This window comes from Trematomus bernacchii, unplaced genomic scaffold (assembly GCF_902827165.1).
Source record: "Trematomus bernacchii unplaced genomic scaffold, fTreBer1.1, whole genome shotgun sequence".
NCBI classification, from domain to species: Eukaryota; Metazoa; Chordata; class Actinopteri; order Perciformes; family Nototheniidae; genus Trematomus; species Trematomus bernacchii.
In genome coordinates this window covers 116,693-131,726 of record NW_022987394.1, presented here as the reverse complement: position 1 = coordinate 131,726, position 15,034 = coordinate 116,693, and the positions used below count along the sequence as shown (strand labels likewise).

At 41.9% G+C, this 15,034-nt stretch overlaps 1 protein-coding gene across 1 annotated transcript in view; it reads left to right on the top strand.

The window, feature by feature from the left end:
* Positions 1 to 14,773, top strand: part of LOC117486590 (protein MTSS 1-like) — a 40,351-nt gene extending 25,578 nt beyond the window's left edge. The window contains exons 5-12 of the mRNA XM_034135102.1: positions 6,683 to 6,840; positions 6,917 to 7,024; positions 7,141 to 7,238; positions 7,677 to 7,755; positions 9,352 to 9,483; positions 10,030 to 10,177; positions 11,794 to 11,820; positions 13,585 to 14,773. Coding sequence (XP_033990993.1) covers positions 6,757 to 6,840; positions 6,917 to 7,024; positions 7,141 to 7,238; positions 7,677 to 7,755; positions 9,352 to 9,483; positions 10,030 to 10,177; positions 11,794 to 11,820; positions 13,585 to 14,660 — 1,752 coding nt within the window. The 5' untranslated portion in view covers positions 6,683 to 6,756 and the 3' untranslated portion in view covers positions 14,661 to 14,773. The remainder of the gene's footprint in view (positions 1 to 6,682; positions 6,841 to 6,916; positions 7,025 to 7,140; positions 7,239 to 7,676; positions 7,756 to 9,351; positions 9,484 to 10,029; positions 10,178 to 11,793; positions 11,821 to 13,584) is intronic.
* The last annotated feature ends 261 nt before the right edge of the window (positions 14,774 to 15,034 follow it).

The following is a 15,034-nucleotide window of genomic DNA, read 5'->3' as shown; positions in this document are numbered from 1 at the left end:
CATGAGGGATTTAATGTGTTTTCCAACCCCCCTCTCGTGGTCACTTTCAAGCCAACAGAAAATGTGTTTTGACGATTATTTACAGTTATGCCATCATTTCTTTCATAAATAAGGTTTGAGATGATAGGTTAATACTATGTTCTGTCTCAACAAATAATATAACTAGTACTTCAAAGATTGTTACTTCCATCATTATTTCCCAAGTTTTCACCATTGATTTGTTCTTGCCCACAAGTTGTTTGATGTGGTCTTTCAACTATTAATGAAATGATTTGGAGTGGGGGCTACTTGTAACATGCCTCATTTATGGTAACTTTGGTAAACTATATTAAACGTTGTAAGTTATTTAGACTGGTTAACTAAACATAGTGTACACTTGTCATGTTTCGTAGAAGCTGGAAGTTTTAATAAAAAGTTAATTCCGTGCTTTTACAAGAAAAACACTAAAGAGAAAGTTGCTTATTCCTTTCAAACATGCCATATCTACTTCACCTGCCTCACACAATGGAGGATAGGGGCTAAGTTACTGGGGTTGTGGGTGGTCTATTCTGGGTGTAAAAAAAGGTTATTTTACAATTGATATGACCAAATAATTGGTTGTTAGGTTCTAAGTCGACAAACAATGTTTTTAAGTTGTTGCTATTAGTCTTTCTCATAACAGGGAAATGATGAACCCAACTCTGGGCAACAATAATACTCACAGACATGTTTTTAGTTAAAAAGCACTACATTTTGGATAGTTGACATAATCCTGTGACTTTTAGTTGACTAAGAATTATATAATCAAAGGCAGCGCCTGTCACCATGGTTCCATCTTTATGCAACATGAATCAAGCATAATAGAATACATTGATTTATATAGCACACTTTAAAGACAACGTCATCTCAAGGTGCTTATAGAGTATATCCTTATATACAATATCCTTATTGTTAGGTAAAGGAATAGTCATGAGGGCACCCTCTTTTAATTTCATATTTGCTCCTATTCTGGTTTATACTTCAATTTATATATTTTGCAAGCAATTCATTAAATGTAGAAACAAATAAAGTGTTTCATCCTTTTTTTCACATAAACGTTTATTAGAGAATTTGTAACTTGAAAAATATTAAGACTTTAAGAGTAAACTGACCACAATTAAATGCTATATACCTTTTTAACTTAGCTTTTTTATGTTTTCTGGACTGCTCAGTTTTAATATGTTGTATCAACAAGTTAATATGAATAGACTTTTTGTGTCAGAGGTCTGGCGAACATGAGTAATTATTTAATGTTGAAGTTTTAGTTTTTTAATGTACACCGATCCTTCTTATGCAGATATTTCAATCATAAGTAATAAAGGCATAGTTGCAAATACAGACTCTATTTTGTGTATTACTGGGTCTCCATAAGTCCCTTAAACTTGAAAAATGTAGTGTGTATCTATGGGGTCACAATTCATATAAACATGAAATATCAGTGTGTGTTGCTAAGGGGCTCATAAGTCACATAAACCTGTTCATGTCCTCAGAAGTAGTATTAAAATCAGGTTTCCGCAAAATAATAGCATTAGACAAAATCTCAATAGATGGATGTCTTCCAGGAAGCATGGATATGAAATACTTTGATTCCCAGGTCCCTAGGACCTTTGGAAAGGCATGTCCCAATTTGTCACGTTTTTTTTCACACGTCCTGATATATCCTATAAACACGTATGTGTGGTGTGTGTGTGTGGTGTGTGTGTGTGTGTGTGTGGTGTGTGTGTGCGGGCGCGCGTGCGCGCGCGTGCGCGTGTAATACACACAGTGACACTAACATTAATCTCTATTTCGGACTGATTTATTCTATTTTATCCTTTGTTTAAACTCTGAAACTCTCACGAGTCTCAGATTTATTCTTCTTGTCTCAAAGTTCACTTCAGTCCGTCTCCCGGTGTCGGTAGTGCAAAGACATAACATAACCACACACATCCTGTCCGTGTGTGTGTGTGCTCTGTCATCATGTGGTGTGCAACCACTTCACATGGGGAATCTGCTCAGAGAGGATGATGGGAGGAGAGGATGATGGGAGGAGAGGGTGATGGGAGGAGAGGGTGATGGGAGGAGAGGGTGATGGGAGGAGAGGGTGATGGGAGGAGAGGATGATGGGAGGAGAGGGTGATGGGAGGAGAGGTGATGGGAGGAGAGGTGCTGGAGGAGAGGGTGATGGGAGGAGAGGGAACACAGAGACATAAAGATGATTTGGGTTTATCTGTATGTCTTTCCTTTAAACACGTGTGCTGTTGCCTTAAGTTTGAATTAATGAGGAAACATGTGAATTGTTAAAATGCATTTAAAGTTTAAACACAATTCATGTACGCTAAATAAACATGAAATGCTGTTAAAACTGTATTTATTTGAGTTAATAGCAAAGAAAACTGTATTTTACAAGACCAGATATAAACACTTTGTTATAATCTACCTTTGCCCCAACACTAACTTTACAGAACAGAGAGTGAATGCACCAAAGTAAAAAGACTCTTACCTTCAAGGCAAGTATATTTATACAGCGCCTTTCAACACAAAGCATTCAAAAGTGCTTACAAAAATAAAAGACATTAAGAGCATTAAGAAATAGTGCAGCGGAAATAAACATGAATAACATAGGAAAAAAAGACATGAATAAAGTGACAGTGCAGTGTGACATGTGAATATGTCAGTGATGTGATGATGTCATCAGTGTGTGACGCAGGCAGTCTAGACGTCGTGATGAATAATGTTTATAAAGCAGAAGTGTATCTCTCAGACAGCTGCACGTGAGTCAGCGTGATAAGAAACACGTTGTCTAACGCAGACGTCAGCACATTAAATATCGCCGAGGCAAAAGCGTTAATGTGTCATCACGTTGTTTTACCCTCATCTGTATCCATCACAACAACAACAACAACAACACACAGACTTTTAAGCAATCAATAGATGCCACGTGAGGAAAGTTTCCAAATGCTAATAAACTCGGAGAAACAACGGACATTTAACACCCAAAGGATATTTGAAGTTCACCTTGATTTGGAGGATGTGTTGCAGGTTGACACACACACACACACACACACACACACACACACACACACACACACACACAACCGTTGGCCATCAGGAGCAACTCAGGGTTCAGTATCTTGCCCAAGGATACATCGACATGTTGACTGAGGGGATCGAACCAACAACCTTCTGGTTAAAACACGCAGTCCCTCACAGCCACAGTCACCCAAGTAGCACGATTTAGGACCAATTGCAGCTTGTGAGACTACACAAAAAAAAAAGCTAAAATAGATTTGTATAAAGCTTTAAACAGTTGAAGTAGTTAGTCCTTCTGGTTGAAAGACGGCTGCACTCTTTAATCATTAAGAGTGATAATGAAAGTAGCTCCTATGAACTAATATTTGGAGACATGAGGTTATATTATTTCGGGACGTGTTCCCAGCTGTTGTTCGTCTGAACCGAGTTTCACCTCCTCAGACTCTGAGTTCTTGTCTTTGTGTTGTTGTGGGTGTCGAGCCAGATCCGTGTAGAAACAGACCGTCAACACGAGCCTGTCTGTGTGTTTCCACAGAGGCCACACACACCTGTGTGTGTGTGTGTGTGTGTGTGTGTGTGTGTGTGTGTGTGGTGTGTGTGTGTGTGTGTGTGTGTGTGTGTGTGTGTGTGTGTGTGTGTGTGTGTGTGTGTGGTGTGTGTGTGTGTGTGTGGTGTGTGTGTGTGTGTGTGTGTGTGTGTGTGTGTGTGTGTGTGTGTGGTGTTGTGTGTGTGTGTGTGTGTGTGTGTGTGTGGTGTGTGTGTGGTGTGTGTGTGTGTGTGGTTGTGTGTGTGTGTGTAGTGTGTGTGTCCTTCTCGCTGTTTTCCACCAGGATCACCTGTCTCTGTTTTCCTGTCTCTTCGCGTTAGCCCGCCGGTTTCTTTTCACCCGTGTTTGCTTGCACCCCTATCTGAAACACCGCGAGACAGAGGTTTCAGAAATCAGATGCCCATAACTTTATTTATATCAGAAGATCGAACAAAATTACCATCCCAGCTTCTCAAGTACAAGGTGATTACCTAAAGGAGCCCTATCACATTTTCAGCTCATATCAGTATGTAGTGTCTCTACTTTAAAGAGTCCTCTCCTGCTGATGTTCAGGTGTATATCAGTATGTAGTGTCTCTACTTTAAAGAGTCCTCTCCTGCTGATGTTCAGGTGTATATCAGTATGTAGTGTCTCTACTTTAAAGAGTCCTCTCTTGCTGATGTTCAGGTGTATATCAGTATGTAGTGTCTCTACTTTAAAGAGTCCTCTCCTGCTGATGTTCAGGTGTATATCAGTATGTAGTGTCTCTACTTTAAAGAGTCCTCTCCTGCTGATGTTCAGGTGTATATCAGTATGTAGTGTCTCTACTTTAAAGAGTACTCTCCTGCTGATGTTCAGGTGTAATATCAGTATGTAGTGTCTCTACTTTAAAGAGTCCTCTCCTGCTGATGTTCAGGTGTATATCAGTATGTAGTGTATCTACTTTAAAGAGTCCTCTCCTGCTGATGTTCAGGTGTATATCAGTATGTAGTGTCTCTACTTTAAAGAGTCCTCTCCTGCTGATGTTCAGGGTGTATATCAGTATGTAGTGTCTCTACTTTAAAGAGTCCTCTCCTGCTGATGTTCAGGTGTATATCAATATGTAGTGTCTCTACTTTAAAGAGTCCTCTCCTGCTGATGTTCAGGGTGTATATCAGTATGTAGTGTCTCTACTTTAAAAGAGTCCTCTCCTGCTGATGTTCAGGTGTATATCAGTATGTAGTGTCTCTACTTTAAAGAGTCCTCTCCTGCTGATGTTCAGGTGTATATCAGTATGTAGTGTCTCTACTTTAAAGAGTCCTCTCCTGCTGATGTTTCAGGTGTATATCAATATGTAGTGTCTCTACTTTAAAAGAGTCCTCTCCTGCTGATGTTCAGGTGTATATCAGTATGTAGTGTCTCTACTTTAAAGAGTCCTCTCCTGCTGATGTTCAGGTGTATATCAGTATGTAGTGTCTCTACTTTAAAGAGTCCTCTCCTGCTGATGTTCAGGTGTATATCAGTATGTAGTGTCTCTACTTTAAAGAGTCCTCTCCTGCTGATGTTCAGGTGTATACTCAGTATGTAGTGTCTCTACTTTAAAGAGTCCTCTCCTGCTGATGTTCAGGTGTATATCAGTATGTAGTGTCTCTACTTTAAAGAGTCCTCTCCTGCTGATGTTCAGGTGTATATCAGTATGTAGTGTCTCTACATGTCTCCATGCTTTAATGTTCAATAAGCTCTTATTTGTCTCATACTGCCTGTGCTGCAGCACCTCACCTATAGTGATGTCACTATGTTCAGGAAGTAAACAAAGGAGTCCAATGGAGGGGTTTTCAGGCAAGGGGGGAGAGAACACAGGGATTCGAGTCTTTGCAGACCATTTACATGCACACAAACGTATATAATACACTACAGGGAAGCAAAAAAAACCTACTTCAAAAAACCCAACATATTTTCACTTTTCAATCTTCAACATGTCTTTAGAATCAGACGTCTCCACAACCGTTCTCTTGATTGGTGTTAAAAGAAGTTGTGTCCGTCTAAGAAAGAGTTGATTTATTTGAGTTGATTAGTTTGTTCGGGTTTAGTTTAAGTCATTGTAGTAAATCACATCAGAAATAGTGTTTTTTTTGTTTTATTCCAATGAGTTCCCTCCCAGTATCACCATCAGATCAGCTGGTTTTAAACGGTTTCCCATCTAAACACTGTGGTGATGTGCAGTGTTGTGCTGCCCCCTGCTGGTGGGATCTGAGTATTACAGCCTCAGTGTTAATCTTACATTAGAGCTGCAACGATGATACTATTATAGACATAAAAATAATCAGAAACTATTTTTAAAAAATCTCAAAGTAATTTGCATTGAGGTCAGATATGCTGCTTTCCTGTTGTATATCACATTCAAGTGAATATCTCTATTTTAGACGGACAAAACCAGGCAGTTAAAGCCATCACCTTAGAGCACATGTGTCAAACTCAAGGCCCGGGGGCCAAATCAGGCCCTTGGTGGATTTAATTTCGGCCCGCAGGATCATTTCTAATTACTATTAGATCTGGCCCGCCGGTATATTGCACGCACACCTTCACTCCATCCTGAGGGTCTCCTCAGCTCAGAGCCTGAGCCCCAAACATTGATGACCTTGCACCCAAGATGAGATGCCAAGTATCTGAACTAGCATCACAGAGCAGCACACTGAGTTTACATGTTTCCTTCTGCACTTTGTCTCTCACGACAACAGGGCATGTTTGGTTTGTTCTTTGAGGGAAATAGTTTTGTTGAAGCTGTTGTTGGCCTGTGGAGAAATGTAATCATAAGAAATGAATGCAACTGATTATTTAATGTTTAATGTTGTTTTTATAGGCAATCATTTAAGCTTTGTTAGTTCCAGGTTTAATATGTGCAATAAGTTCATTTCAATAAGTTTTGCAATAAACATTGAACCAGTCCGGCCCTCGACTAGTACCCATTTTATAATTTTGGCCCACTGTGTATTTGAGTTTGACCCCCCTGCTTTAGACTTTTGTGATACTGACTAAACTGTCAATCTAGAATAAAATCCCCTGATTGATTTGAAGCAATGAATACAAAATCAATGTGAAAATTAAGAAACTTAACCTTATTGTGTGTGTGTGTGTGTGTGTGTGCAGGTAAAGGGGAGGTGCGCCTGCAGCTGGACAGCGCTCTGCAGGACGTGAACGTTCGTTACGCCGTGCTGGAGGAGATGGAGAAGAGGGCGGTGTGCAGAGCTCTGATCGAGGAGCGCTCCAGATACTGCAGCTTCGTCAGCATGCTGAAGCCCGTGCTGGTGAGAGTGTGTGTGTATAATGTCTTTAAAGCTTGTTGAATGGAATAATTACTAATGTGTGTGTGTGTGTGCGCAGGACCATGAGATCAACATGCTGGGGGAGGTGACTCACCTGCAGACTATTCTGGAAGATCTGAGCAACCTGACAGCTGAACCCAATAAACTCCCAGCAGCCAGCGAGCAGGTGACTCTCTTAAACATCTTTTTACATTTACACGTATTTCGTTTTTTTTAATAGATTTTTCATGAACGAGGTTAGAGAAGTTCGTCTGAAACCTCTTACTTTTTGTGGTTTTTCAGGTGATTCTGGACCTGAAAGGCTCAGACTTTAACTACAGCTATCAGACTCCTCCAGCTTCTCCCAGCAACACCCTGTCCAGGAAGAGCAGCATCAGCAGGTAACACACACACACACACACACAGACACACACACACACATACCATGTATACATCACTTCAGGGGACATTACATTGACTTACTTGCATTTCCTGGAGCCTTATACTAACCTTAACCAACACATGCCTAACCCTAACCAAGTCTTCACCCTAAAATTAATGATTCCTGTGTGTGTGTGTGTGTGTGTGTGTGTGTGTGTGTGTGTGTGTGTGTGTGTGTGTGTGTGTGTGTGTGTGTGTGTGTGTGTGTGTGTGTGTGTGTGTGTGTGTGTGTGTGTGTGTGTGTGTGTGTGTGTGTGTGTGTGTGTGTGTGTGTGTGGTGTGTGTGTGTGTGTGTGTGTGTGTGTGTGTGTGTGTGTGTGTGTGTGTGGTGTGTGTGTGTGTGTGTGTGTGTGTGTGTGTGTGTGTGTGTGTGTGTGTGTGTGTGTGTGTGTGTGTAGTAACTACCAGTCTGGATCAGTGAGACACGTTCCCTCCTTGGACTCAATCAGCTGTGAAGTAGATGGAGTTCACATCCAGGTAACACACACACACACACACATCGGTTATTAAAACTCAGCATGTTATAGACACAGAATTAGCGGACATAACGTACTTCAGTGTACTTTAGATCTGGGTTTGTTTTTCTTGGAATAAGCTCTTTGTTTCAACAAATAGAAAACTAAAACACACCATCATATTTTATAACAGGAGTCTGAAATAGCATTAGATTAATGGCCGTAGTTTTTACACTTAATTAAACTGTCTTTGTTTATGTAATTTTTATTATGTTATTTGTTATTTATCTAGTTTCCTTATACATTTTTCTTATTATTTATTTCCCTTTTTTAATTATTCTTTTTAATATTTTTTTAATACAGATTTGTTCTGTTATTTAATTAAAATGTTTACTTATATATATTCCTAAGTCTATTTTAGTAAATATGTGTTATTAACTGTCTCTCCATGAAAATATCTTATTTTTTTTTTTACATCAACCTGTCCAGAAATGTGCTTTTAAACTTAAAAACTGGACTGCTGATTCATTTATGCCCCCCCATCAAAAAAGGTATTCATGCTGCACAGAAAACTTCATAACTTGAGTTTATCTCTTATCATTTATAACTTAATGTCCACTAAAATGTTAATACTCTTTGAATAAGTTTCATATCTTTAAGTAACATTTTCCCTAATCAATCTCAACCCCCCCACACACCCTTACTTTAAAAAATATGACACGTTTAGCATTGAGGATTTTTTTAAATAAAAGCCTCCCCTCTCCTGTGTAGCGTTGCTCCTCCCCCTTCCTTCTCATTGGTCAGGAGGTCGGCCGCTCCCTCAGCGAGGGGAACTCTCCGAACCGCCTCGGTCGCCACGGCAGCCGCGGTCGCTACGGTTACACAGGCCACGCCATCACAGGCCAACGCCCCACGCTCAGGCCGCCGTGTTAGCCGCAGAGATAACGCCTCCGTGAGAAAATACATATTAATATTTATCACCGTCTGTCTCCCATCGGATCAGATCTGCATCTCACATCCTCTCCGTGTTTCACCGTATTATCCCCCCGTGTTTCGCGTCAGGTCTCACCTCCACATGTCCAGATCCATCCCATAAAATACAGTCCATAACAATGTGGTGTGTTCATGTGTAAACTGATGAATTGCTTGTGTGACTGTGATTTTATTTATGGTGTATTTTTTGTTTTATTTGTGTGTTTCGTCCGTTTCCATCTTCGTGTGACACTTTGTTTGTCTTTCATATGTATTGGACTAGTTCTTTTAATATTTCTTTATCCTGTAGTCTCCAAATGACTAATTAAGAGTCATTTTAAAGACTAATAAAGGGTTATAATGGTAGCTTTTTATTACCTAAAGCTATACGGTGCATCAAGTCAGTCATACCAACCACATTATTCACTTTCATTATGAATTGGCTGGAGGAAAAGGGGAAACACATCATTTAAATTGGACACACTACCCTCAACACTGGATTTCAAATAATATCGACGTTATGTGAACTGTGTGTTATTGCATCACAGGTACAGTGGTGTAATGAGGGGTGTGTGTGTGTGTGTTTTTTTATGTGAAACTCTGACATCTCGGGTGTATTCAAATGTTCACTTCCTGGTTCCTGTAGGACTCAATGGGCTCGACCAATCAGCTCGCAGCTGGTGGTAGCATGGGGACAGAGAACGGCCTCCTGGCCCCCCCACAAAACGCCTACACACACCATGGAGAGAGAGCCAGAGCCATGTCTGCATCTGGGAAGGTAACACACACACTCAGACACGCACACGCACACGCACACGCACACACACTCACTCACACTCACACTCACACTCACACTCACACTCACACTCACACTCACACACACACATGCACACGCTCACTCACTCACACACATACACACTCACACACATGCACACGCACTCACACACTCACACACACACACACACACACACACACACTCCTTCTCCTGCCGCTTATTCCCTTTCTTGCTTTCCTTTCCTTCAATATCTCTACTCCCGTTTCCTCTCCTTGTTCTGTTTCCTTTCCTTCACTCCCTTTTCTCCATGTTTCCTCAAATGTCCCCTCTCCTTCACCTCGTGTCTCCTTTCCTTGGTTCCCCTTTTTATGGTTCCTCTACTGTCCTTGGCTCCTCCCCTTGTTTTCCCCTCCACTTTTTATTCGACTCCTCTCTCCTATATTCTCTCCTTGTTTCCTTTCTTTATTTCTTTCTATGAAGCCTGTAATTAAATGTGTAAAATTATGAATTAAACTGCATTAAAGTAAACTCTCTCTCTCTCGCGCTCAGTCTTGCTCGGCCCGTGATCAGCTGTTGACGTTGGGTGCGTTGGGTTCGGACGCCCAGAGGAGCAGCAGGGACTCTCTCCACTGCTCCAGTGGATACAGCACGCAGACCACCACCCCCTCCTGCTCCGAGGACACCATACACACACACAGTGAGTACACACACACACACACAGCACACACACAACACACACACACACACACACACACACCACACACACACACACAGGAAATACTCTGCAAGTGACAGATTGCGAAATACGTTTTCACTTACAAAATTTGTATTTTAAATATTAGATTAAATTTGTGACTGCTTAAAAAAACTGCACCCTACTAGACTTAAACCTGCAACAACTGATAGTCAACATATTATTATAAATAGAGTATTACTGCTATTGACAGACTAGCATCGCCCCTGTGTGTTTTTTATTTTCCATTTGTTTGACATGTTTTTTTACTTTTAAACCAACCAGAGGATACTTGTTCTCACACTTAGTATGAAGAGCGAGAAGGACGACCGGGTATATTAAGCACCGTGAGATTACACCACTCTCCAGCAGCAACATTCAGTCGCTCTGTTCTGCCTTTGTCTTGATAGTCTCCATCTTATAGACCCAGAGAGAAACAAGCCGCTCCTCCATGTTCTGCTGTGATGGCCGCTCAAAAAACGGTGGAGCGCTATTGAAAAAAGACACTGACGCTCAGAAAAGACGTAATACAGAAACAGGCCATACGGCATTCAAAATGTTGAATGCAACCCGCCACTATTTCATAATAAAACACCATTTTTGTTTACACTTCCTAAAGGGTAGGTTTCTTTTGCTGTCATGCTTTTTATTTACTGTCAGCCCCTTTCATATCTATAGCCTGAAACCACGTGTAAGGAAACAGTTCACGTGAATTTCTTTATTACAATTACATTACATGTAAGTAAGTAAGTAAGTCAAACTTTATTTATATAGCACCCTTCTCAACACGAAAATGTTACTTGTTAGTCGCTTTTTTATCCAAAGCGACTTACACACTCAGTACTGTGGACAATCCCCACAGGAGCACTTTGGGGTGAAGTGTCTCAGGGACACAACGACATGCTGACTGCAGTGGGGTTCGACCCCCTGATCCCAACACCAACGGACAAACCCACTGCACCACACGCCCCCATATACATTTATATTCAGATTATTGTTGTGATTTATTCATTACTGTTTTTAAATCGATTGACAGCACTTCCATTAACACACACTCAGCCAGCTCTAATCCTCTGTGTGGCTCCCAGCTGTCCGGTGTGTGTTTCATACATCAGTCTGTGGTCTCAGTTATATTCTGGTTCCTCTGTGTTTCATACGTCAGTCTGTGGTCTCAGTTATATTCTGGTTCCTCTGTGTTTCATACATCAGTCTGTGGTCCCAGTTATATTCTGTTCCTCTGTGTTTCATACATCAGTCTGTGGTCCCAGTTATATTCTGGTTCCTCTGTGTTTCATACATCAGTCTGTGGTCCCAGTTATATTCTGGTTCCTCTGTGTTTCATACATCAGTCTGTGGTCCCAGTTTATATTCTGGTTCCTCTGTGTTTCATACATCAGTCTGTGGTCTCAGTTATATTCTGTATCCTCTGTGTTTCATACATCAGTCTGTGGTCTCAGTTATATTCTGTATCCTCTGTGTTTCATACATCAGTCGTGGTCTCAGTTATATTCTGTATCCTGTGTGTTTCTGGTGTCTCCCTCTCTGTTGTGTGTTTTCTAAACGTCCTTCTTCTCTTCCAGCTGTAAAGAGAGAGCCTCCTATCTATGGTAGGGTCTCTGACTTCCTGTCTGTCTTCTGCCTGTTTTAACCTCTCAGCGTCGCCAGCTGATCGCATGTCTGCATCCCAGCTTTCTGCTCATGATTAATTCAAATAAACCCAGAGATAATTGAGCTTTTTTTAGGCAGAAACATTCCATTGAGTTGCAGTTAATTTGAAATGAATCTTAACACCACATACGATATGCAAACTGTTTGTATACGAACATTTAGGGATCACTTGACCCACAAATTAACCATTTCTATATCAACTACTCACCCTGTGTTACCTTGAATTCTGATAGAAATCTGTGTTCTCCTCCCATGCCTCCATGATGAATGTAGAATCAAAGAAACACAGACAAGTCTGGATGATTCACATCTGGAAAACTAGAAATAAATAAGTTCTCATTTATCCAGTTGTGTGTATTCATTACTGCACAAATACTGCCAAATACGGAACTCTTTAAAAACACTTTGTCTTTGCATGGATGAGTAGTGCGGCAAAAATAAGACTGTTTAGATGGAAGTGTATATAATGTGATATGGATATAAACATAAACAGAGGCCTTTAAAAGAATCCCTATTGAGCTTTGGGGTTTTCCCTTTCCAGTATTGTGTTCCTGTAGATTTTAGTGCATGTCAATGGTCTGCAAAGGCTAACATCCCTGTGTTCCCTTCAGAGGGAGTTTCTCTCCCACAGGACTCTTTAAAGTAGGAGACACTGCAATACTGATATACACCTGAACATCAGCAGGAGAGGACTCTTTAAAGTAGAGACACTACATACTGATATACACCTGAACATCAGCAGGAGAGGACTCTTTAAAGTAGAGACACTACAATACTGATATACACACCTGAACATCAGCAGGAGAGGACTCTTTAAAGTAGAGACACTACATAGTGATATACACCTGAACATCAGCAGGAGAGGACTCTTTAAAGTAGAGACACTACATACTGATATACACCCTGAACATCAGCAGGAGAGGACTCTTTAAAGTAGAGACACCTACATACTGATATACACCTGAACATCAGCAGGAGAGGACTCTTTAAAGTAGAGAGACACTACATACTGATATACACCTGAACATCAGGCAGGAGAGGACTCTTTAAAGTAGAGACACTACATAGTGATATACACCTGAACATCAGCAGGAGAGGACTCTTTAAAGTAGAGACACTCACATACTGATATACACCTGAACATCAGCAGGAGAGGACTCTTTAAAGTAGAGACACTACATACTGATATACACCTGAACATCAGGCAGGAGAGGACTCTTTAAAAGTAGAGACACTACATTAACTGATATACACCTGAACATCAGCAGGAGAGGACTCTTTAAAGTAGAGACACTACATACTGATACTATACACCTGAACATCAGCATATAGAAATGTATGGTAGAAATAAAGGATAGAATCAGTTTTGCTAGATCAAACTAGAGAAAAAAACCAGACTATAATTAACCTTGATCTGTGATTCAAGGAAACAGATCATATTTACGATTTAAAATGAACAATCATTTCATCAAAAGATATTCACCCATGGCAATATGAATCATTTTCCGTCATTAATATTCATTTATCAAAATGATGAATCTAAATAATAACTTTGACTTCATTGTGGCTCTAACACTCCTTGTTAACTTTCCTCACCGCTTTTCTTATCTCCTCATTTACTCTCCTCTCCTTCCCTCACTACTACTTGCCTTAATCTGTACCTCAACAGCATCTAATATATATTTCCTCTCTCCTCCCTCCAGTTGACTACGAGTCCATCTCTCTCCACGGAGACCTCCGACTCCTTGCACCACCCTCTCTCTGGGAAAACACCAACCAGTCGGAACATTCGACAAAATCCTCCACCATGCCGAGGAACTCCGACCTCAGCTTCCAGTACAGGAAGTTCGCTCAGTCCAAACGTCCCGCCTCCAACCGTCAGCCTATTGGCCGAACCGGAGCTGACGAGTCGTTCCGGACGCCATCATCAGAATGCCGCCGCCCTCCCACACCGCCACCATACCGTCGGAACCATCGTCAAAACCGGCGTATCGCAGGGGAACCATCAGCGGTGGGGATGCCCATTCCCATCTGGCATCCCACCACGGTTCCCATTAAGGCAGGAAAACCGGCAGCGAGGAGCTCATCTTCAACTCCGCCGCAGGAGGGTTGGGTTACAGCAACTGTGCACCTCCACCCAGAGTCTCTGCGCCCTTCCCCCCCTCCTCCCACTCCTCCCACTCCTCCCCCTCATTACCAACTGGTGCCGGGAAAATGCCAATCCCAGTGCCGATTCCCACCGTACCACCGGGAGGGCAGCAACGCCAAACTGTACCAGCAACAAGTGCAGGAGCAAGGCAACCAGCTGAATCACTATCAGCAACTACAGCAGCAGCAACTACCATACAACAACCAACAACAACAACAACTACAACAGCAACAACAACAAACAGCAGCAACTACAGATCCAACAGCAGCAGATCCAGCTACAGGCAGTTTCAACCCCACCAGCCACAGGTACAGGAACAACAAAACCACCATCAGCAGCTGCAGCAACGCAGTCAGATTCAGTCGCAGCAACAACAACAACAACAACAAATCCCACAACAACAGTACAACCAACAACAACAGTTTCAACCGCAGCAACTTCAACAGCAGCAGCAGCAACAACTGCAGATCCAGCAACAACAACTTCAACAGCAGCAACAACAACAACAACAACAGTTTCAACCACAACAACTTCAACAGCAGCAGCAACAACAACTGCAGATCCAGCAACAACAACAACAACAACAGCAGATACAACGGCAGCAGCAGCTCCAGCCTCACCCCGACCTGACCTCTCAGCAGCAGAAGCACCACTCAGTTTCCAGGCGTCCTCTGCCCAGGATGAGGCCTCCTCTCTGGGCCTCGCTGTCCCCATCACCCCCTGGATCCCCCGCCCCCCTCCCCCCCCCCGACCCTCTGCCCAGGAGGGGGGGGGCAACATGCTGAATCAGATCAGAAGCATCAAGCTCAGACGGACCCTCACTAACGATCGCTCCGCCCCCCCTCCTTCCTCCCCCCACCAATCACAAAATGATCTTTTATTTTTATTTTTTAATCCATCGCTGGAACTCGACTCGTGTCTTATTTTAATTTTCTAAAGATCCGCTTCCTTTTAGGACGTTTTAGTGTGTGTGTGTGTGGTGTGTGTGTGTGTTGTGTGGTGTG